Source organism: Pleuronectes platessa, chromosome 6 (genome assembly GCF_947347685.1).
Source record: "Pleuronectes platessa chromosome 6, fPlePla1.1, whole genome shotgun sequence".
NCBI lineage: Eukaryota > Metazoa > Chordata > Actinopteri > Pleuronectiformes > Pleuronectidae > Pleuronectes > Pleuronectes platessa.
In genome coordinates, this window is record NC_070631.1 from 7,740,662 (window position 1) to 7,765,311 (window position 24,650).

Consider the following 24,650-nt stretch of genomic DNA (forward strand, 5'->3'; position numbering starts at 1 on the left):
GCAGTGTTAATCTCTCTTACTATCAATACCCACACAAATGACACTTAAAATATGAATAAAATAACGTAGGTAGGTAGGTAGGTAGGTAGGTAGGTAGGTAGGTAGGTAGGTAGGTAGGTAGGTAGGTAGGTAGGTAGGTAGATAGATAGATAGATAGATAGATAGATAGATAGATAGATAGATAGATAGATAGATAGATAGATAGATAGATAGATAGATAGATAGATAGATAGATAGATAGATAGATAGATAGATAGATAGATAGAAATAGGTGAAATATGTAGCCACGTTTCAAAGAGGGGACCCTCATCAAACTGTCCTACGGCGTGTGTCTTCGTTCAACTCGCCAACTTTCATTCTGCTTCTCATCCGGATCAGACAACACACCTCGACTTGGCTTTGTCGCTTTTCTCCCAGTTTATTGTTGTACCAGTTCAGCAGTTAAACATGTTTGAGATATCGGAGCACAATGTAGAAACAGCTTAGCCAGCTCTCAATAAATATACTTTTTTTGTTTTTAAATATGACAGATTGTATTACAGCAGAGGAATATAAACCTGAAATTTTTTTTTGCACACAGAATAAGAGGCTTTTAATAAAAAAATTGCTCTTTTCTCTCAATACTTCCACGGATTGTTGTGGGTTTAAACAAAAAAACTAAACGAGCGACAGGTTTATGTAATGACTTGTAGAATATGTCGACATTTCCACAGGTCCAAGACGTCATAAACTTCCCCCTCTACCCTCAGCGTGAAGCGCACACGGAGAGAGGTGCTTTGAAGTGGACCTCCACGCTCACGTCAAAGTAGTTTCCCGTCAACTTTGTTTTCATTTCCTCAGAGTGTGTGTGTGTGTACTATCATGTGAAAGAAAACAGGCAGCATTACATACAGGAGAAAACACAAACCCAAGTTACATTTCAGGAAATAAATACACTTCTTGCTTTTTTTCTTTTGTTGAAAAAAAAATTATTTACACGGTATTGTACACATAAGAAATTAAGACCTTCGATCTTGGTCTCTCAGTCATAAAAATATATATATAATAAAAATCTACAGTAAAAGAATGAACTACAATAACAAGTTGTTGAAATAAACAAAATATTGTTGACTGTGAAGGAGTATACAGTACAATCACTGCTTTAAATGTCTTGTATACACAGTAGAAAGCACAAACGTGAGTGTGTGTGTGTATGTGTGTGTGTGCGTGTGCGTGTTTGTTTGTGCACGTGTGTGTATGTATGTGTGTGTACTTGTGGTGAGGAATCTAAAATTGATTGAAATTCTTGCTCAAGAATAACAAGAATTTTCTTTTTGTGTCACAGAGTGAAGTTCAGCCTTCGCCCTTTGACACAGTTACACAGACTGAAGGCTGAAGGTTACAGGCGAAGACGTTTCACTGCTTCCGCTCTCGTACAGCGTTTGTCCGTCAGTCTGATGCCTCAGGACAAACCTGGAAAAATAGACAAGAGCGTTTTCCCGCACAGGAAACTTGTCTTAAACGCTCAGGACCTTCATCAAATGCATGTGAGACGCAGTTTGTTTTGAAATCCATTTTCAGCCTTTATTTATAAAACAGCTTTACGTGTGTGTGTGTGTGTTTGTGTGCGTGTGTGTGCATACATGTTGTGTGTCTGTGTGATGATGCTGAGAGTCTAGTGGCAGCCACACGCTCTGACCACCATGTTGCGGTATTTCTTGAGGATGACGTTGGAGCTGTCATCAAAGTAGAGCACTGAAATGGCGTGGAGCTGCGTGGGGGCACAACAAGGCTTCGGGACGGTCTCTGGGTTAATGAAATGAACCTGGGAGAGAGAAAAGAAGAGAGAGAGGAAAATGGTGAATTCATCATTACACCATGAATGAATATGGTCATAAAGCTATTCATCGTACACCTTGGAAAATTTCACTTTACTGTGTTTCGACAGCGTTCTTTAAAATACAGTAGTTGCAACATCTGCTGTACTGTCCTGACAGCTGATGAGATGATTAGACTCCAAACATGACTGCTGGGTTTTTTGTTCCCTGCGTATTCGGTTACTCACGAGGGTTTGCACAATGGCGTGGTTTGTGGCGTTCATGTAGGAGTTTAGTGGGAAGGCGCACTCTCCCTCGCAGTAGTACGCCGCGTATCCCTCTGGAGCGATGATCCAGTCCTGATAGTGAGGAGGGAGGCAGAGGTACATTTAGGTTGTGGAGACGGGGAAGTGATACAGTGCGATGAAAGCAGAAATGAAGCGATGAAGGAGCAGAGAGTCCAGGTAGTCAGTAAAGTTGGACTCAATGCACCCGAGGACCAAATGTGAGACAGATCTGGTCGTTATACGTCTTTATATGTGTGGACAGATGTTGGTGGTGCAGACTTGGGTTTCATATAAACTTCAGTTATCACATAATCCAGATTTGGGGCCTGCAATCCTACATTTACAAGGGTTACACGGAGGACAAGGCTTTTTCTGTGTTAGTTTTGAACGTTCGTGTACAATGTATTACCTTTGCACTGTTATATCTTTGATTCTGACATTGTTTTTTGGAGAATATCACGAGTGCATATTGTCCATTGTTTATTGAGCTTTACATTTACAGCTGCAACTACTAAATATCTTTGTTATCAATTAATCTGCCTTTCATATTCTTGATTAAATGACTAAACGTCCAGCCTGTAAATTTCTTAAAAGCTTAAAATCAAATTGTTGTCTGCAGAGCTGCATATGGCCTCATTATTCTCTATGATCCGTGTAACAGCCTGTATGTGGCAAAAGTTATTGTTCAGAGTATATGTAAAGTGTAATGTGGAAAGTGGCATGATAAATAGACCTTATGAAAAGATATTTTCTCCTTCATTTACACTCTATAACTAATTCGGCCCACATTTTAATTAACTTTAGTGACTAAATCAAGCTGATACTGCAAAAGTCTGGTTGCTATTACACACTAAACTATATATGTGTGACGTTCATCAGAATCCTGGGATAAGATCAGAAGAGTCAAGCGTCTTGCTTTGCGTACCTGCCACCCCAGGTCCCTGAAACTGACGTAGAGCTCGTGCTTCTTACACGCCTGCTTCTGATCAGTGCTGCTGTTTTCTGAGGAGAGGGACAGACAGAGAAAAGGACAGACATTCAGAAACATGTGCTATTCTCCCAGTTGAGCTGCGAGATTAACTATTTAGCACAGTCAGGCCCCAATTAGGCAGAGATATAGACCAGATCTAAACACAGCCAGTGTTCCCATATGAAGCATTAACATTCAGACAAAGGCTGAAGGAAATCACCTCCAGATACAGCAGCAGTTTGGTAATTGCTTCAAATGAATGGGCCACCCTGCTTAGAAGTCACTCAGCTGGGCTTTGAGTTTCCACTGGCTGAAACAGATGTGCACAAAGAGGAGGCTTGCCACATTTCATATAACTGGAGTCTTTTATTTATTCTCTCTTTTTTCCTCCACATTCATTTCAGCTTTTCTTTTTACACCATCCATGTGTTAAAGAAAGGATATCTGTTTTCTATCTAATAGTTTTTCTCTCTCTCTCTCTCTCTCTCTCTCTCGCTCTCGCTCTCGCTCTCGCTCTCGCTCTCTCTCTCTCTCTCTCTCTCTCTCTTCTTCTGGTGACCTCTGGGGCTCTGTGGTACATTAGTTCCTGAGAGCTGTTCACATTGGAAATGATCACGAGCGACTGGTTCTCATCATCCAGTTAGAGACCACTGGTATCCAACGTTCCAAACAAGCTCATTTGGCCCATGTGTTGTGGCCCGGTTGCCCCACAGCACACGGCAGATGTGTTCTGCCATAAAAGCCTGCACTGCCTTACCTCCATGCAGGGAACTTGGCCCCGACTCCTCTGTAATGCTCGTGTAAATAAACAAAGACAGCAGAGGGGTATTTGAAGCTCCGGCATTGCGGTGTAATGTTTCAGCGCTTCACATAAACACAGCGCTCACACCTCCAAGACGAATGTGCATCGCATATTTTGTCGTGCAAGAATCCAATCAATCCCAAAAGCGTACTTGTGTTGGTGTTGGACGTGTTGTGTATTTGTGAATGTGTGCCTCATGAATGAGTTCATACTGTATGTGTTGGCCCGGGGTTCTATGGACATGTAGATTTTTCTCACATGAACCAACAAGCATCAGTCGACTGTGACCCATTCCATGAATTCCTGACGAAGCCAACAAAAGCCAGTTTGAAGCAGGGGCTGGCCCAGTACAGCAGTATACACCAGCACTGACTGCATATACAGTACATACTCCTACCTGCAACACTGGCCACTCGGAGTGCCTCTTGGCTCTTTGCCCCCTTGGAGCGGTTGGGGTTACGCTGCTTGGTCCCTCCCGGCGCTGAGCGGATGCTTCGCAGGTGCACCTCGGTTGCTTTGAAGAAGGCCACCATGAAGGGCTGTTTATTCTGAGGTCCACTGCGACCGATCAGCCCCGCCACACGAGGATTGATACTCTCTCCTAGAGCGGGAGAGAACAGTGCAACAGGTGTTATGTCAAAGAAATCCAGATTTTATTCATAAAAGACAACCACTTCTGTCATGCCTTTAATGCTCCGTTCAGTTTTATAAATGAGATTTTCCTCTGTGAATTCCTTTCCCTTTTTTCTCATCCCCTCTCCACCTCTACACACTGAACATCAAAGCTTCTCTATCTGCAATTTGTGTGGGTGTGCGCGTGCACGTGCTTGCATGTGTGCACGTGCTTGCATGTGCGCGCCAGCAGTTCTCACACAGAAGAATTTCTCTCTCTCTGATCACCGTGTGGTGGTAAATCAAGGCCTCTGGTGGCTGCTGGCGACGGGACGTCCCGTGTGCCTGTCTGTACACGCTCTCCCTTCGTACCCGATCCAACACACAAACACACACTCATGGATACAACCTCCCATACACACCCCTCCCACAACATGAGAGCACCACAGTGCCTGTTTTTCTCAAGTAACGTGTAACATCCTGCCGTCCTGTGACAGATAATATTCTCTGTTTGTTGATCAACTTTATCACCGACGAACATCCGAGCCTTGTGATGGAGTACTCACAAGGAGATGTTATCCTTACAATGACGCAGCGTATTTTCCAAATGCCTGCTAATGATGCTGAGGGTGCGACGGATGAGTGATGATGAGTGATAAGGAGGAGTTCATTTATCTTTACTGTTCACAGACAAAGAATAAATCACATGATTGTTTGGCCTTTTTGCAGACGTCCATGTTTGTTAGATCATATCCAACAATACCCACCCACTGCACATTATACAGTTATATTGGGTCCGTCTAAAGAATATGATAATCTGACGGTTGTGAGGTTTTATAGTACTCTGTAGTTTGTAATGGTTTCAGTGTGGTTCACATCAAAGATGAAGGCAACTAATTACATCTACTCCTGTCATAGTACAAAGTCGTGTTCATCTCCATATTTGAAATTGCAATATTTAGTAAAACACTAAGCCAATATAGAATTATATTGTGCATTTATATCACAATTTTGTACTTGTAATGAATCCTGAATCATATCATGTTTTCTCTGGGTAAATGTTTTTAGTTCTTTTAAATCCCTGTTAAAGACTTCACTTTCTCCTTTACTCTTTTAAACTTTTAACCTTATATTGTACACGGCTTAAAGATAAATGCTTCTCCCTCTAATCATACTGTCTATTATAATCATTTAGATTATATATAAAAATATTTTACTCTTTTTTCCACACAATCATGTGATTTATTCTTTGTCTGTACACAGGAAAGATAAATTAACTCCTCCTTATCGTAAAGCTCCTTATTACTGGGCTATACAAATAAAGCTCATAATTATTATTATTTTTAACTGAATTAGCTTCTGTAATTCATCATTTCATACCATCCACCACCGTGTACCTCAGGTTCAATCTAAAACACAGGTCCACACAGCAACCCTGCAATAAGACATTCCTTTGTGAAGCCTATAATTCTTATTTACACTCAGTGGGATACTGGTTAATCTCCAAGGCCATTTGTCTGGTTTCTCATCTCCTCATCTTTGCACCTTGGATTTTCATCATCTGCAGCGTTCTAGCTATGTGCAAAACGCATTTAACCAGTAACATTGTCACCTTTAGCCTTCTTCCTGCTGAGGAATACACTGATCTGAGTGACTCTCACCATTTGTGCTCTCCAGGGCGAGCTGTAGCCCCATGTTCCTGCTCGGGTTCAGGACCCAGTGGTTACTGGTGGCTGTCACGTCGAACACCAACCAGCCCTCCTCTGCTGCCCAGATCACCCGCGAGTCCAGCAGGATCAGGTCGGACTCTCTGGAGAGGAAGACGACGATAAAAGTTCACACATGAAGTCAGAGACGAACGTGAGTCAACAGCGATTATATGCACGATTACAAAAGATAGGTTGGAACCACGTGACAGAGTGTAAAGCTAAGTGACCGAAGCGCAGAGCAAAGTAATGGAGGGGAGAGAGGGAGTCAGCAGAGTGTGACGGGGTGAAACAAAGAGAGAGAGAGATGGAGCAAGAAAGCGAGTCAGGGAGGGAGGTGGAGAGAGAGGGCTCCAGATGGTGAGGCCCAGGGGAACACTTCGTTTTCTTAATTGACAATAATGGCTTTATAAACGACCAGTCCTTTCATACACTGTACGCAGTCCATCACTGGCTGGAATTTTGTGGCAGAGCCAGAAAGCCAAAGACAGAGGAGAGAGAGAGAGAGAGAGAGAGAGAGAGAGAGAGAGAGAGAGAGAGAGAGAGAGAGAGAGAGAGAGAGAGAGAGAGAGAAGAAAAAAAACACAGCTGGGAAAAACTGTGTGAAAATGTGAGTGAAACAGGGCATGTCAAAGTCAGTCCCACTGTCCAACAGTGAACTCTGGATTTTCCACTCGTTCGCCATTGAAGACTCAAATCTCTTGTTCTTGATGCATCCAGACCTATTCTGTGACTGGGCAGATCGTGTGTCGCAGAGCTCTGGTTCATTCATGTACCCAGGCCCGTCTCTGGCAAAGGGATAAATGACCGTGTTGTTCCCTCTGGACAACAGAAACCTTCAGGAGGGGTCGAGGAGAGTGGGACACTGTGACATGTACAGGATGAGCCACATGGAGAACGTGGGGCCAAATGTTGAGAACTGCAATTCATGGTTTTCTTTACTGACAAATACGTTGATTTGTAGTTAACTAATTGTCTAAATTGCCAGATCCTAAGCTGATGCCTTGAAACTCCTTAGTTATAATATCTTTCTGTAAACAAAATATATTTTGGCATGACGCACGTGTAAGTATTAAATAAAGTAATAAAGTAAAAGTAAAGTTTTTTGCGATACGGCTTTAGTTTCAGGGTCCTGGTATTGTGGATGGAGGTTCACTGGGACATTTGAAAAGAGCTGTTAATGTTATAATGCGTGAGCTTTTCTTACTTTGTCAAATCTTAATTTTTTAGGACTGATTGAAATGCTTTTTTATAGTTATTAATGAAACCTGAGAAATTTTGACCTAATGATGACGTGAGATGAAATGTTAGGGGATCAATAAAGTTGTTACAGTTAATCCTGCAGGGGACTTGAAAGTTTGAACCAAACTCAATGACAAAAGAAAAAGGTGGTGGATTGACTGAGTGGTTGTTACTTAATTTAAAGTTGATTGACTGATTAATCAATCATACAATCACTGTCACTGCTTAACAACATGAGGAAAATAAAACCACAAAACCAATACCCACCTATCAGAGTGTTCCTCCAGCACCTGGTAGATGCTGATGCGGAAGGTCTCGTTATCGAACCGCTCGTGGACGAAGTCTTTGTAGATGCGTAACTCAGCAGCAGTGACCGCCTCCCCCTCTGGGATCCGCGAGAGGTCAAATCTGAACTCTCTGTGATGCCGGCGCACTGGGAGGAATTCCTTGTCGTGCTCTACTGCGAAAAAAAGAAAGCGTAAAAATTAAATACATTTGTCTCATCGTGTGTCCGCAGTGGACAGAGAATACTGTTTCCATTCACGTGAGCTGGTCTGCGTCTTCCTTTAATCAGCATAGACATTCAAACGTCTGCAGGGAGACACAGAGGGGTCATGTGACTTCATATAAGCTTTATGTTTGGTGTCCAGTCTCCCATGGATACAAAACACATGTTTGCAACATCAAAAAAAAGGTAGAAAACCAATATCCTTTTCTCTCAGGTTCTTTACTCTTGTTAACGGGGACCTGACAAAGCCTGACAGACTCTGGATCAGCCCCAGATTAAACACATCTATAGATGTGCTCTACATATGTTGGTCTATGATTGAAACACTCATGAGGACTCGCACTAGAAGCGATGCATCTGGTGCACACTGGGCCCTGATAGAGAGAAGCAGGCGGCCTCTGACAGTTTTATGAGCCCCCTTTCTTCTCCTTCTCTTCCTCCCAGAGCCCCAGAGAGTCGTCCAGTCTGCCCTTCATCTGGTTCTCATGAGTTGGGGCTACATGTTTGGTGTACCCCCATCCCCATCGCCTCCTCTGTCTTCATCCCAACACCCCGGCTTTCCAACCCCCACTGTACCCCCAAGACGTGCCCCACCTGACCCTGCTCCTCTCATGTCCCAGCAGGACATCCCAGGGGTCAGCGGCTTGTCTCTCATCATCTCCTGGCTCTCCTTCCACCTCCAACTTTATCAACTGTCACAGACCCCCCACATGTACACAGAGCACTACATAGACAAACAGATAGATAAATACAAACTCTAAAGTGCCCAAAATAACTTAAAATCACTTGAAACATCACATGAAATAAATTTGTTTATATGACCACACCACAGTGGCATTTCAAACTGTTTTTAATCTTGTCTCTTGTCCTCTTTCCACGAAATTCCCTAAACAATTTATAATCCATTAAATAGAATTGAGTAACAACAAATTGAATAAGTGATTCATTTTTAAAGAGATAATTAAACTAAATTTCATCTGGTTTTTCGGAATATAGATATCCCTGTTTAACTCATTGTGAATTGATATCTCTTGGGTAGGGGCTAACAAGCAGTTCAAAGACATCCCCCTTGTGTTTGGGATGACATGAAGACTTGGTTCAAAGTAATCAACAAACAGTTAATCAATAATCAAATGAATCTCTCGCTGTCTTCATACAGTTAGATATCAACCACATCCCCTGCAGGGCTGAGTCGCAGCTGGGCTACAGAGGAAGGACCCCCTCCTGCATCCATCCGTCCAACATCCTTTGTTGCTCAACAACTCTCTATCAGGGACCGCTGCCTCCATGGCTCCGAGCCACGATTTTGGCAGGACAACAACAAGTCCCTGGATCTTTGCAAAGCCGTCTAATACACAAACCCACACACACATATGGCGAAGGCAAAGCAATTACAACGACAACAACAAAATACAAATAAACAACAAATCTGAGTCAAACAAATCGCAGATTTGTTCTGCACCAGCTGTCAGTAATAGAAGTGTGCAACGATGCAAATGTTATGCATGTTTCCACGCTCACATGTGGTTTTATTTCACTCAGTACACATCGTGCTTCTTATGCACTTCTCCCCGTGCACTCTCATCCCCTTTTGTGGACGTCTCTATTAAACCCAGTTGCTGAAGGACATGATACAAAGGCAGCTCTGTGAAATGATTGGCCAGAGCAGGAGTAAAAGAAAGGATCTAATTACTCTTCAATGAGGGACAGCTCTGCACTCTGTTGGCCATTAGATGGCCCTGCTTTAGGCGGCCATTGTCCTCCGTCTGCTCCGGGCACACACTGGGCTGCTTTGAAAAGCCGCTTGACTCTTCCTGCAAACAATTGGAGTTCAAGGGTACCCGGACTTCGCTGTAGACCTTTTATCAATTCGGCATCGCTTCCTCCAACCACCCCCGCTTATTTATTACACTTGTACCAATCCTGCGCTGTGGACCACTCCGTCAATAAGGTCTTTCATCAAGCACTTTACATTGTACAGCTGAACAAGCCTGAAGCTCATGGGAGTTCACTGTGAGCTCATCCCACACCCCACGCTCTATAGTTGCCCAGACACATTATCTTAGCTACACATATGTGATAGTTACAGGTCTCTGTCCCTGTCTGTTACCGCAAAGATTCTATGTCCATAAATCTGTGCCTAAATCTATGAAAATCGATGAAAATCGTTTTTGCGTCATTCAGCTGAAAACCTCACTAAAAAACAAAGTTAGGGGGGTAAAACACAACCTCTTTAGCGGAGGTAAAAAAAAAGGAGATCAAAAATGTGTCTCAAATAAATGTTATTTTTCATATTCCTTAAATCATCCTGTGACCATCTTGTGGGATTTATCTTGCATGAGGTTGGGAAACACTGTTGGATCCTGCAAGGCCTGGAGCAGCATAACAGGACACAGCATACAACAAAGCAAGGGCTACCATGCTCATTTTATTATCCTTCCAGGAAACAATTACTTCATGTTTTTTCTCACACATTTCAGATTTTTCCATCCTACCTCTCTGCTCCGGGGCCTGCTTATTCTTCCATCACACCAGGGACCTGTCCCTCCTCCCGTAGCCATGTGCAGGTGCGCTCCGTCCCGTGAGGACACCAGAGCAGCCGCCCGCCCCTCCACTGCTAAACCTCTTCATCGTTGCACGTGAGAACAGCTGGATGCTTCTGTTCAACTCCCACGCTAACTATTTCTATCACATCACTTTCCATTTCCACTGCTCAAAGCATGAATTTCATCGTGTACGCTTTTAGAGAAACTGATCGCAGCCATGATTCAGCCATCGTCCTTTCTTTCACTTTCTCCCACAGGCCATTACAGCAAGATGGCAGTCATTAGATGGGGGGAAGACGCACAGTTAAAGCCAAGCTGGAGCGTTTATGACTTCCTCCGGGAGGAAGTGAGTAGCCATCGCCCCACCTGTGTCGCACAAATGCACTCACCACAAACATGGCAGACACACCCTCTCATACCATGTGAGCCCTTCATTTGGAGTAGCCAGCTTCCCGATCGGTTGCTGCACCACACATGGAAATACACACACACACACTAACACACACAAGTATCACAAAGTATTTCCTGTGAAGTGAATAGTCTTGTGCGTCACACACAATCATTATGGGTTTCTGTAATCCATAATTAGAGATGCAACAACACACACACACACATGCAAGAGACACACACACACACGCACACACGAACAAACATCACGTGCACATGTACAGTGAGCTTCTTTTATCATCTGATCTGATTGCTCCTCACACAAAGTGCTGACGATGCACAGCTATCCCACATCATTTCACTGGTGCAAGCCACACACGTGCACAGCAGCACACATAAGAGATGCCGGGATGATGATGAGTGCTCCATCCCTCAACCAGAGGGTTACCGATCAAACACTGTGCTAGCATCTCAAGATGTATGTTTCCCTGCTGGGCATACGGACTCCCTCTCCACTATGGAGTGTTACTTGCGAATAGCCAAAACAGAAGATAGTCAAGAGTGATTTAATGGTTTACTACTACTTTCTAATGTTTCAATGAAATGTTTTATTTTTACAACACTGGAAATTTGTCAAACACTGTAATACTCAGCTCCTTGCTTTGTCCATTGACTGTCTATCCAACCAATAAGTATTTAGTAGGTGTAGCCAAGGTCTAATATAGTTTATTCCTGTTTGAATGAACATTGAACAAAAACACTGCAGTTTAATCCACACAATCCTACATTCACTGTTTTGCTGGCATGAACACTCACTAGCGCACAACAGCTGACAAGAGTCATGAAAGTGTGTTTAACAATTTTTTTCGTAAAACTATTAACCTTACATGTTTGGAAATCAAAACAACAGTTTTTAAACTATGTCACACACGCATAAACTGTGTGGACTCTGACCTATTAAAGATTCACGTCTACAACCAGAACAATTGGGCTCGAGAGTGACAGTCAACCTGAGGAAATCCAAAATTTATGAGAAACCAGAATGTTAGTTTTGGGGATTTCATTGAATTTGACAGCAACTATCAAATATGACCAAATATCCTTCAACTCTTGTTTTGTCTCTTCCTGGAAATCTCTCCCTCCCTCTCTTTCTTCTCTTTTCCCTCCTTAATCCCCTTCCCCCTCTCCTACCGGGCCTGCAGACCCGAGACACTTCTCCGACACCTCGGGCTCCGGAGCAGCAGCAGACAGATCTGACGGCTCGAATTAGCCCAAGTGTCTGTTCGCCGCCCTCACACCCCTCGGTCCCGCCTTGCACGCTTCCGCTGCTCAGCGGGGGTGAGGGCTGGGGGGAGTTCACCCCTGGCACTGCTCTCACTTCTCAAAAGCGACGGCTTAAGCTTTGCCCCCCCCCACCCCCACCCCCTCCCATCTCCCACCTTTAGTTCCCTTGAGTTAATTGTGCTACCACTATCTGCCTCCCTGTAGAGGCCATTAACTCCAACGACACACCTGATACCCAAAGACACAGGGAAAGTGTCAAATCAGATGATTTAATGATGGGATCTGAATTTCCATGAAAGCTACTGTAACACTAAATAGACTCGTGAACATTTTATTGATAAACTATAATAATCAGTCTCTTTCTTCTGCTCTTACTCAAACATGAGACTTAACGACAGAGCTGGGAGCAAGTAAGTCATAGTTTCCATAAGCTGCAGGAGAGAGGGGAAGAAAAACCGAGTGCAAGCGAGGGGCAGATCGCTCGAGATGTTTATCCTATAAAAGAGAGAGGAGGGTTTGATCTCCTGGGTACCGGGTGAGTGCCCACAGTAGGGCGATTACAACGTTAGGAAACATCCTGCCCACTGGCGACTACTGATGACATCATGGCTGTGTGATGTATTTATACTGCTGCGGGGCCCGACAGCCCTGGCTCCCTGGGAAAGGGTCACAGGCATTTCATGCTATAACTTATGGTTAACGATCATTAACTCGCTGCAGTGTTTCTGCATGTGCGCGCAATCACGTACGCAAGCCTCCGAGCCTCTGTGCACGCAGAAGCACCAACCACAGGAAGAAGAGTCTTTACATTTATGATTTGTGGTCAAACCAATCTTTTCCGAGTTCTCCGACCCGGAGGTCATCTAGAGGTCTGAGACTGTACTCGCAGCAGCTTTGTTAACCTCTCTCTCGCCCTTTCACTGAAGCCATCGCTGCCCTCTACTCTCATAAACTGTAGTGCTGGGTTCCAGCTCGCGCTTCACTGGGCATCATGGACGAGAGATTTCTACTGGATATGTCACAGCGTGGAGCTCAGAGGAATGTATCTGTCCGTAAAGCCTCCCTTTGCCCTTTACAGAGCACCGAGGCAGCAGCTGTGTCCAATGGTCTGTTCATCCAAATTACCAGAATCCAGATTTTTTTCATTTACCTTCACTTTGTTGATTGTTTTGGTTTAAATTAAAGTTTTGACATTTTGGGGAAATAAACTTTAGAGTAGGAAAGTTAGATGAGAAGATCAATGCCAGACTCACATCTGTTGAATGTGAATCTGCGACTGGCTAACTGGGCTTAGCACAAAGTCTGAAAACAGGGGGAGGCAGCTTGCCTCAATCCAAAAGTAACAAAATCCACCTACCGACATCTACACAACTCACAAATTAACAAGCTATATCTTGTTTATTTGATCTGTACAAAGACAAAGGGAAAAAGAGGGAATTCACAGGGGATTTATGTGCTGGACTAGTTCTTGGCGGGTCACCAGTTGAGACTCTAATAAGTTACTGCTGCCTTATATTCACGTGAGAGTCATACTAATTTATCGCTCTGCGAAAAAAACAAATAAACACATTTCTCAAATGTTTTCAGATTTACATCTCTGAGATTTTTGCAGCCAGTCCAGCTACTACAACACCCATGAGCCCACTGCCGTGGAGAGGAAGTGAGCCAGAGGTGTGAATCAGAGGAGGAGTGAATTCAAGAAGCTTCGTTATTGTTGTTGCAGCTGTTTCAGAAAATGTGGAGCCGGTTTCACTGGATTCAACTGAAAAGTTTGCAAAATTAAAAGTGAACTGATTTAATCTGTAGGTTATAAAATCAACAGTGTAATGTTTAATCAGCCCTAAAGTCAGGGAATGTGATGACAAATTCCCCATCCCCAATTTTTCATGCCAAGATCCACTGCTTTGAGTCACATAACGGTATCTATAGGAAAAATGGGAATTTAATTGGAATGGAATTTAATTTGTTTAATTTTAATTGTTTTATTTATATATTAAATTTAGGTTTCTATTGTTGATTCTTAACATTTTGAACCCTTACTTCACTCTAAGCCAAACTGGTGAATCTAAGGTAAGGGTAAAATAATATATAATATATAATCCAATCGTGTGATATAAAAAAACACAATAATTCTCTACATTGAGGTTACAAGAGCACTACAATTTTATGAGTGCTTCTGTTGATCCAAAACACAATCAGCAAGAGAGAGCACGAGCGCCATGAGTAGTTGAGCAGATGTAATTTAAGTTTAAATATAAAATGGGTAATTAATAGAGCTGTGAAAAATAACGCGTTAACGCGTTATGATTAAATTACAGGATTAATTCGTTTTTTTTTTTTAACGCATTTAACGCATGCGCAGAAGGACCTTCCAATTTCGCCGCCTCTGCACTAGTCGCCGCTCTAATGCAGTCAGACAGCAGCTGCCATTCAAACAAACAAACAACATGGATAATTCTGATGAACCTGAGGACCTTCTGGACGGGAAGATCGTGTTCCAAAAAAACAAAGATCGAACATTCAGTAAAACAAGGTGATATGCACACTCTGCGAGAAGACGTTATCGTTTCACCGTAGCAATACCCGCCTAACCACCGCAACGCGAAGCATGTGTTGGTTGGCGAGGGGCGTTCAAGTGGAATGCGCCAAACCAGACTCACTCGCAGGACACATTGTGCAAAAGAAGTGGTCAGCTTTACTGTCAGAGAATTTGAACAAGTTAGTTTGCCTCACCAACTGGCTAAAGACCGAGTAGCTAAGAGGGCCTTTAGAGGCATTAGATTGTATCATGGTGTGGTTAATGGTTGTGTGACAAAAAATATAAAAAATGTCAACCATCCTATGGCTAAGAAGCTCAAATAATTTCTGTTTGATTTAAAAAAAAAAAGTTTTATTCAACCACACAATGGCTAAGGAGCCCGAATATTGTTTAGGATGAAGATTATATTAATGTTCCATATGGAAAAGCAATGATAACTGCTGAAGAACTGCTGAGTTGCAGCACAAAAGAAAAGTTAAATGTCATAAATCTTGTTTTCACAAAAATATTCCGAGAAAATCGGTAATGTGATTAATCATGATTAATCCATAGAAATCTGTGATTAATTTGATTAAAAATTTTAATCATTTCACAGCCCTAGTAATTAACCATTGAAATGAAATAAAACAGACAAAATAGACAAAATAACTGGGTTGAGATAGACCAGTCAAAAAAAATGCTAACCGCAACACAGAACCACCGGCAACCAGAGTCCTAGAGCTCGAGTTGTTCTTTGATTTTGACGTCAACATTTACATTTTAACCGCAAATATATACCAGTTCCAAATATCATTCGATAGTCTGCTTGATAACTGATAATCGATATCAGCTCTGAAATGAACGTTTTGAAGAAAGTCAGTCGACTCCCAGTCTGAAGATGCCTCACAGGGACTGAAGGTCCTGCGGGACAAATTGAGTCATCTCGAAAATTGGAACTGAGGCATCATTATGTTCCCTCAGAAGTCTGCCAAGAGAGACTGTGCATTAGTGAGAGGCAACAGTGACAACAAAGAAACCACATCCTAAATCTTCAGCGGTCATTGTTCTGCGGTGTGATGCAACGTGCCGAGAGAGGGGGATGAAGGGGATGAAGGGCTGCGGACAGATGTGCGCCAAGCAGCGAGGGATGTTCCTCCGCGCTAATGCCACTGTGACCATCTGCACTTCCCCTCAGCCGCCGGAAAAAGCAACTCAAGAGACGTGAAACCACAGTCATTCAGTTTCCCCCCCTCACTCTTCCCCTCATCCCCTTGTTTTTTATGTTCTTTAATTTCGTGGCCACAGGGGCCACACCCTCCCCGACCAGCCAAGCCACCTCTTATTATAGACCTCAGGAAAATGCACATACAATATGCACATCGGCACAAACAGATTGTCCGCTGTCTACAGAGAACTTGTGTAATTTCCTCCTGCATCCCGAAGCAGCGTCTTGTGACGGGCACTTTGGCACTCAGATTTTAACCGCTTGTTTATTTTCTTCCATTACAGCTCATTCCTTTTTTTAAATAAACTAAATATCTGTAGAGGAAACACAGCTGCACACTCACCAAAACAAATACCATAGTAACCTGCCACATGCAATTCATATTCCATGGTGCACATACGCAATATTTCATCACTTCTCATAAAAAAGAAACCTTGCGTACAGTTGTTGCTTGGCTTTTACAAGCTTTGATTTGGCTGTCGGAGCCTGGTGAGGAATCTGGTCAGTATTACGAGCTTCCGCTAACGCAGTCTTCCATGAGGGAAACTAACACAAAGTGCAGCTGGTGACTGGGCAGGGTAGGTGGCTTTAAAATAGTGTTTTACGATGCACAAACACCACCATCACTGCACTAACAAGAAGGTTCTGAGGCACATTATGTTCCCACAGGGAAAAGGAATAATGAGAGAAATGGGTTTAAGGAAATGCACAACATGCACTCTTTATCCACCTTCCGACCCTATTCTCCTTTTCTTTCTGTCTCTTCCTGCTCCTCTCATCTCATTCCTCCTCTCCCCTCTGATCTGTCAGTGCCCCAATACCAAGCAAAGAGGACTGTATTTGTTTTTGCAGCAGCGGAGCTGTTGGTCCCAGGATCTCTGGCTGTGCTCTGGCCCACATCTGCTCTCTCAGCTTCACTGCTTGGTACCTTGGTACATGGAAGTGCAGGGGAGTCTTATGTGCTGCCGGTCACTGATAAGACCAGGGCCAAAGTAATCCAGATGAAAGAGAAGTGGCTGAATGTGAAGAAATATCATGCATTCTGTAATTCGCTGAACTTTTTATAATTCCGCTTTTCTCACATGCAGTTTGCAGTGGTCGCATGTTGTCTGAGCGAGTTTACCACAAAAACTGAGTTCTGAGGGATAGAAAGAAAAAAGGAGAACGTCAGCGCCAGAGAGGGAAATTATTAGAAAAACTAAAATGAGTCCAGCATTCCTGGCAATGTAGAAGCTCCGTCCATCATTGAAGCCGAGCGTTCAGAACAGAGCGCCTGCTGCTTAGTACATCTGGGCCTTTTGACCACTCGCCACACTGTCAAGTCCCACCCGCAGTGTGTTTCATCATCTCTCCCAGCAAGTGCCTCGGCCTGGCCAAGAGCACAGAGGCTCTGCTATGTACGTCCAGATGTCATTCTGGACTGCTGGGTTCAACAGGTGAGTCAGGGAGATAAGTGGAAAACAACACAACATTACAGAATCTTGCCAGCTGTGTAAAGTTGGGTGACGCTCATGAGAGGAGAGAGTCTTTGTCTCCATTTGTGGCATTTATAAAAAAAAAGCACTGATCCTCGACAGAATGCATCAAACGGCGGACAGCATTAAGAGAAATTACCTGACAGGAAGGCCGGGTTATCTTTACCAAGTTGTACATTCCTGTGCTTCTGCTCGCTCCCGGTCCAGCACAAGGCAATAAAACACGCACTCAATAACACTCATTAGCTCCAGAAGCATTCCTTCTGGGGCAAATCAAATGTGTATGTGCGTTTCTCTCCACACATGTATGCATGCGTGCCTGTGCTTTTCATCCACTGGGAGTGTATACAGAAGCGCTTACACAAATCTACAGGAGGGAGAGCAGCATGCTAACAGCGAGGACAGGCTACATGCACAGAGGAATGACGGGACGTCCAACACATGCACATTTCGGGAGAAGCAGCTTCTGGTGGAAGCTGGAGTGACGAGGGCAAATCCGTCAAATCAACATTCAGCGGTGAACAAGGAGGACAAATGAGACTGTGTGTGTGTGTGTGTTTATGGCAGAGATGAGTGAGAGGTGAACTAGTGGGACAGGGAAAGCAGTGTTTTGGGTTCAGAGAGAGTGTGTGTGTGTGTGGATGTATATGTGTAGATGTGTGAGAGAAAGGTGGGGAGTAGAAAAACACACAGAAGAACTTGAGAAAGTGTTGAAATGTTTTATGTCTGGGAGCGCAGGAGGTTCAACCCTCTGGAGGTGAGGGCCAGAGCTGGAGGCTGGAGACTAAACACCCCACAGCGCTACTGGGACCATAGGATAACTAACTAATTAAAACGAGGAGGCCAGTGCTGATAATCAATACTGTTGGTTCAGGGAGAGCAGGGAGGGACATATGGTATCAGGTGGTCCTGAGTGTGGGACGGATTGGAGACCGGGGCAGACGGGATGGTGGAGGTCGAGATGAGGGGACTTGTTGGACTCTGAACAGATAAAGTTTCACTGCACAGCTGCATTGGCGTGCGGACAGAGGGAAACATCTGTATTAACCTCAGCACCACGGGCAGCCCGCTGTGGAGAGGAATGCAAGGAGCAATAGAGAGAAGGGTGGGGAAAGCTATGAGTATTTGAGATATTGGAGTTATTCGCTTAAAATTAAACATATGGACCTCAATCGGCTATAAACCCAGAGCTGCGTGCCTCGCACGTAACTGTAGTGTGACACAACGGCCTCTGAGCCGGCAGCCATGTGTGTGTAAGTGTTCGTTTGTTTGTCCGTAGCCGATCACACAATGTTGTCTGAAAGCTAATAAACCCAAACTAATTTTCCGTTAGCCACCTCACTTCTCTGCTCTGCATTGCCTTCCCATTAACACATCCCTGAGGCAGAGGGAGCCGGCAGACGGCCGGGTGGCAGCTCCTGTGGGCGTGGCCGGTGGGCCAGGTGGTGCCCTGACGGGTCACCAAGGTAACGCATAGGATAATTACCCACTAGTGCACTGACTCACTCGACACGCCAAGTCTGTGCGATACCTCTTCCCTCAACAATCACAGCCTCAAGTCCTTATTTAAATAAAGGCAGAGCTTTGATGTGAAACACAACACTACCACCACGTGCAACATCGTGGTTTAACTGGGCGAGATAATGACTGTGGCCCAAATGTTGCATATTGAAACAATGAGAGAACGAAAACCTGGGATTTTTGTTTGTTTACCGTTGCTCAACCCTTCCAATGCATCACATCTGTTGCCGATCAACAGCGGCACAACACTGAACAATTAAAGGACCCGTGTGTAGGATCTAGTGGCATCTAGTGGTGAAGTTGCAAATTGCATCCAACTGAAGAGCTCTCATGTCTCCTGCTACTTCCAAGCGTGTTCACCACAAGTCGCCCTCCGAAGAAGAGGAACAGCTACTGATGAAGATATAACAGGCTCATTCTAAAATAATAAAACACAATCATTTGTTTCAGGTGATTATAAACTAATGACAATATTAAAAGCACATTGGGTTGTTTTTTAATGGCTTGATATGTGTTCCTTTTCTCGATGATTTTATTTTATGGCAGCAGGCACAAAAGCTGGACTCGGAAACCATCATGATATTAGTTATGATATTCTATGATACTGACAAACATGCATACAAACCCTTATATAGTAAATGTATCACTTGTGAAAACTGTGTTACTTTTATGCACAAGTGCGTTTGCCAGAGTAAAATGTCAACAACAAATGTTTTCACCAACTCTGTGAGTGCTCATAGATTTGCAATGGGAAAAGATAAGTATGGTGATATACGATATACTTTTTATCGTCAACAAATACTGTTTAACGTAGAAAATGTGTATTACAGTAACGTGCAGCTGAAAAGAGACGCCAGGGTTTGTCGCTGTTGTGAACACGTCTGTGCAGAGAACCTCCTGCTGCCTTGTGCATGCGTAGGTCATGTCTGAAAACGGCTTCAGATTCTCCTGAATGCAGGTTAACCACTGTGTTGATTTATCACCTAGCACTAAAGTATATGTGCACACAAACACACGCACACACACACAGTTGGAATGTCGTGTTGCCTCTTTTCCTCCTACTCACTAAAGGTTAAGTTAATCAACACAGGATTTCGTGCGAACAGGAGAAATCAGGACGCTCTGACTCACATATACCTCATGATAACCATTTACAGTTAAACACTATAAACGCCCCCCCCCCCTTCCAAACATAAACACAGGTGATGAAGTTGCCACTGTTTCAGTCATCCAGGATGCAAATAGCAGACGTTGAAGTCAGATCCTTTTCCTGTGGTCCGGGAAGAGTAAACGTGTGTGTGAAAGATGAGTGTTTGTGCGTGTGCCTGGATGGCAGCGTTTGACTGGCTGGTGTGTGAGAGAGAAGCTTAACTGAACTGCAGCTCGGCAAAGGCCAACACAGAGGCCAGAAGCCCTGGAAGCTGTGGTTTGTTGAGGAGGAAATTACTTAATTCATGGTGGCTCAGGGTTATTGCTGGCAGAGACCACTGGGATTCAATTAAATAATTGTGGCTAGAGAGAGATAGAGAAAGAGACAGAAGGATAAGGATAGATAGATGGAGAGAAGACAGACAGACTTGTCGGGGTATGATCATATCATGTCCAGCACACGCCCAGTGCCTGTGTGACCTGTGTTGTGTGTAACGGTGTAAATTATGAATGTGTGCTGTAAGCCATTTACACAGCTGGCCTTTTAAACTGGAGTGACTCAGCGAGAGGACGTCCCTGGCCTGGGGTCTGTCCCAAAGCCCACACCCACCCTGCCTGGCTGCACTGGAGTCTGCAGCACTCAAACACACAAACACAATGTGATAACATGGAAGAAGGGCTAATACAATTTTTAGATCATTGCTAAGATAATTAAGTGGATAGAGATAAGTTCTTTTTGCACTTCTAACTAGATGGGTAGCTCTGGACTTTAGCTCGATGACATAAATAGAAATCAAAAGCAGAAACGAATCATCCAAATAAAATTACAAACCAGTGCTGCAATAACAAAATGAAACCACAATGAGCAAAACGTTGAGCGGAAGGGATTTGGAGAGGAAATGGTGAATCCCTTCATGGAAATCCATGGAGTCCATCTCTCTGTCATGGGACGGGTATATATCTGCTGTTTTAAATTAAGCTGCCTGGATGTTGATGGTATCACATACGACTCGGGGGCGAAGGGGGTGACCCGACAATGAACTCTGCTGAGAGATGCGACACATGGCAGATAGCTCACACGCAATGACACACACCTGCTTTAAATATGGATAACACTAATATGTTAAAGATTCTCTACAACTGACGTGACCTATCTTTGTTTTACTTTGCTTTGAGGCTCATCCTTGCAAAAGCAGTGGACCCCCGGATCCCTTCCTCTCTCTCAAACGCTCCCTCCCTTCTCGTCGGCTCACTGCAGCCCTGGCCCTTGACTTTGCGAGGCCCTTGACTTTTGCGAGTCTCTGCGGTCAAATCCATCTGTGTCACAGCCTGTCAAAAATAGTCACAATGCAGCAGCTCCCACAGTAATTACACAGTGCATTGGAGGAACCAGTGTCACCTCCCTCTCTCTTGCCAAGACGCTCCAACAATGATCTTTCCAGGATTGAATTTAAACTCCAGAGTCCTTGCGGAAATTCACCAAGACTGGGTTTGTTTGCACACATTTAAATACCACATATGCCTGTGGAGAATTTCATAATACTGCATCAGTGGCTTTGTGTGAAGGAAAAAGTATCTGCTCATCTGGAGCATTTGCTATGACTGAATAATTTGTTGAGCAAAAATATATTAATCATAGGGTGCATTTGTATCTGTGAGCCTGACACCACCTGCTAATGTTGTGATTATTTACCCTTGACAACCACTGAGTGTTGCCGGCGGCTGTAAAATAGGCCGAGACAGTTGACACTCGACAAACATGATGATTAGATACACACAAAGGGGCTCAGCACAACATGTGACAGCCAACAATTAAAAAAACTCAATTATTCTATTGGTTTGAAGTGCATCATACGACATAACATCTCCTACCACGTCCAAAACTGACTCCACTAAACTCAGATCATCATTATATTGTGTTTGGTCTACAGGCACTTCTCCTGATCGGGGAGAAGGGAGCACCCAGTGCACTTTGAACCCTTTCTGATGTTGACTTACTCATTCTTTAGATAACACGTGGTTGACCTATTAACCGCCGGCGGGTCTGTCATACGCAGACCCAGTACCTGAACATTAGCGGGCTGCAGTGCACAGCTGTTTGACAGAGAGGGAGGCTGGAATGTGACACTCCTTGGTATTAACTGAATAACTGTGTCTCGTCGTGAAAGTATCTGCATGTAAACATGGTTATTGTGCTGTTGTCCTGTGTGTGCATGCAGGTGCAGCATCAGAACAAATACATGTGGTGTAACAAGTTCAAATGTCACAGGAGAGATACTTTCACCGTGGACACACAGATGAGTAGTGAGGGTCTGATAAACCAGGAAGAGATGGAAACAAGTACAGGGCAATACTTTCATCCTCCCTTGTGGTGAATGATAAAAAACACTGAGGTGACCACTTGTCAGCAACTTCAGAAACTTTAAAACACAAAACTGTACTTAATGTTTGGGGACTCCATGTGTGTTTGAGGCTACCAAAAATAATGATCTAATCATATCATGTGCAAATGTAATACTTCTAAAATAACTGAAAACACTGGACTGACAATGAGGGCACAATATTCACTTTAGTGGCCTTAATTTTTGACTTAATTGAACGTGTCTCCTTATCCTGCAAGGGCATTTTGCTTAATTGAATTAAGTGTTAGGTTGAATGTGATTAGATTCTGGTCACACAAACAGGGAAAGAACAAGGTGCCTACCTAAATTGACAAAGCTCATCACCATGTCTGCATCGTTTAAGAAGTTGTTGTCTTGCAGGCTGGCTATCGGGGGCCCCTGGGTGGTGAAGACGGGCTTGTAGGGGTATGAGTATCTGTCCTCGTCCCCCTCTGTGGACATGGCGTTGTACAGGTCCAACATGAACATCGGGGCGGCGTTGTGCTTTCCGTGGAGGTGGGGTCGCGGCCGGTGCGGCAGCCCCAGGATCGACAGGATCTCTCGCTGCATCTCTCTGCGCTCCTGGCTCTTCAGCCGACGGTGGATAAAGCTGGAGTGGAACTCGTTGTCCAGAGTAAAGTTCGTAAAGGCGGTATCCGCCAGGACGCAGTAGCTCCACACCAAGAGCAACGCGGGAGCCCGTCTGTCCCAAATCGGTGCCATTGGTACTTGTGCGTAATTGCGCCCAGCTCTGCTCGCCGAAACTCTGGGAAATGGATATTGAACTTTTAGCAACAGGTAGCCTGTGTTCAATATCCAAAGTCAGTTACGGACCCTCATGTTGAGGGAAGTACTCCCAAAAGAACCATCAACCTAACCCCGAGACCTCGTTATTGATTGGTTCTCTGGGCAGATTGTGTTCGCGTGGACCTTTATCCTCATCCAGCCTGTGGTGCAGCCTGCAACTGCAGAGAGGAGGCTGCTTCACCGGGAGAGACACGAACACGGTCTGTAGAGGAGGCGCTGAGAGGATGGGAGGAGCAGGGGAGAGAGAGAGAGGGGGGGGGGGGGGGGGGGGAGAGGTGCCTGTCTAATGGAGAAATAACTCTTCCTTTGTCATCAGTAGTAGAAAGGCTTGAGGCAACATGTGCAAATAGAAAGAGGGATTAGACCGTAATTTGTATTATAATACTTCAGTTTATTAAAAAGCACATTTTGTCAATGGAACCTTTTTTTCTTTTCCTTTCCCACAATTCCAAGTTCCTGGGTGGATTCAACGACGGCACATGTGCAGTGACAAGAGGCCTTTTCAGAGTTGGTTTGCATTATGGAAAATAATTTTCACAGGATAATTGTTTGCCCGTGCGAGGGAAAAACTTCAAGGGAGAGGTTGCAATGCTGTCAAATCTGCAGGTGCACCATCTGAACGCCCTCGGGTCATGTGGTGGTGAGTGCTCTAAGTCAGTTGACCTTTGATGTCAGGGAGGCAGCGTAACCGCCGCACAACGGCCATTTCATGCTGCATTTTTGCAGACATCCAAGCTTTTTATCCCCACTGCTGGAGCAGGAAGTTTGTGACAAAGGCGGCGGTGCACAGGCGGAGCACAGACATGCGAAGGAGGGGTGCAGATGTTTGGCAGCTGCTCCATCCCTCCATCTGCCCCCCTGGCCCCAGCACCTCTTAAACACCACACTTTAATGGAACGCTCCTGACCCTCTTGTACAGCTCCCCTCTCACTGACAGAGACCGAGGGATCTCAGATTGTCCCTGCACCATGCAACGACTGCTTCATCCCGACAGACCTCCTAAAACTTTTTCACTACACAGAGAGTGGTGTTGTAAAAGCTCTGGTCGGTTGATGTGTTTTAGGGCTACAGCTTGCCAGGTGATTTTTATGACAGTAAAATTAGACTTCAATGGCACAGCGAGAGCGGCTGCCAGACGGCTTGAGCTATGATTGCAAACAGAGGAGGGGAGGAAAAGAGGCAGAGAATGTCTTGGGGTATTTCTACACTTAGCTCACCTTCCTGCCCATTTAATGTGGTTGTTCTTGTCTTCAAAGGCGTCCAACTACTCTTTTTTCCAATGACAGTTCAACATGGCTTAAAGCCTGAAAGCTCACATGGGCTGCCACTACTCATTCTGTATATCTAATCCTCTATTTGCTTTTCAATGGCCTTTCAGTAGTAGCCTGTAACATATAAACATTTCTATCCGGTGCCTCAGATAGAATCAGCTAA

General features: G+C 44.3%; 1 protein-coding gene across 2 annotated transcripts; it reads right to left on the bottom strand.

Annotated features, from left to right (window-relative positions):
- Nucleotides 1-398: 398 nt before the first annotated feature.
- bmp7b (bone morphogenetic protein 7b) lies at nucleotides 399-23,401 on the bottom strand. 2 transcript variants are annotated; one of them, XM_053423867.1, is made up of 7 exons: nucleotides 22,733-23,401; nucleotides 7,683-7,872; nucleotides 6,129-6,277; nucleotides 4,253-4,456; nucleotides 3,009-3,085; nucleotides 2,045-2,155; nucleotides 399-1,804 (listed from the first exon to the last, which is right to left on the bottom strand). In XM_053423867.1, the coding sequence occupies exons 1-7, from the start codon at nucleotides 23,130-23,132 to the stop codon at nucleotides 1,655-1,657; spliced, it is 1,281 nt and encodes a 426-aa protein (XP_053279842.1). In that variant the 5' UTR covers nucleotides 23,133-23,401; the 3' UTR covers nucleotides 399-1,654. The 2 variants fall into 2 exon arrangements, with proteins under 2 accessions (XP_053279842.1, XP_053279841.1); XM_053423866.1 differs by having other exon boundaries at nucleotides 7,683-7,875.
- Nucleotides 23,402-24,650: the final 1,249 nt, after the last annotated feature.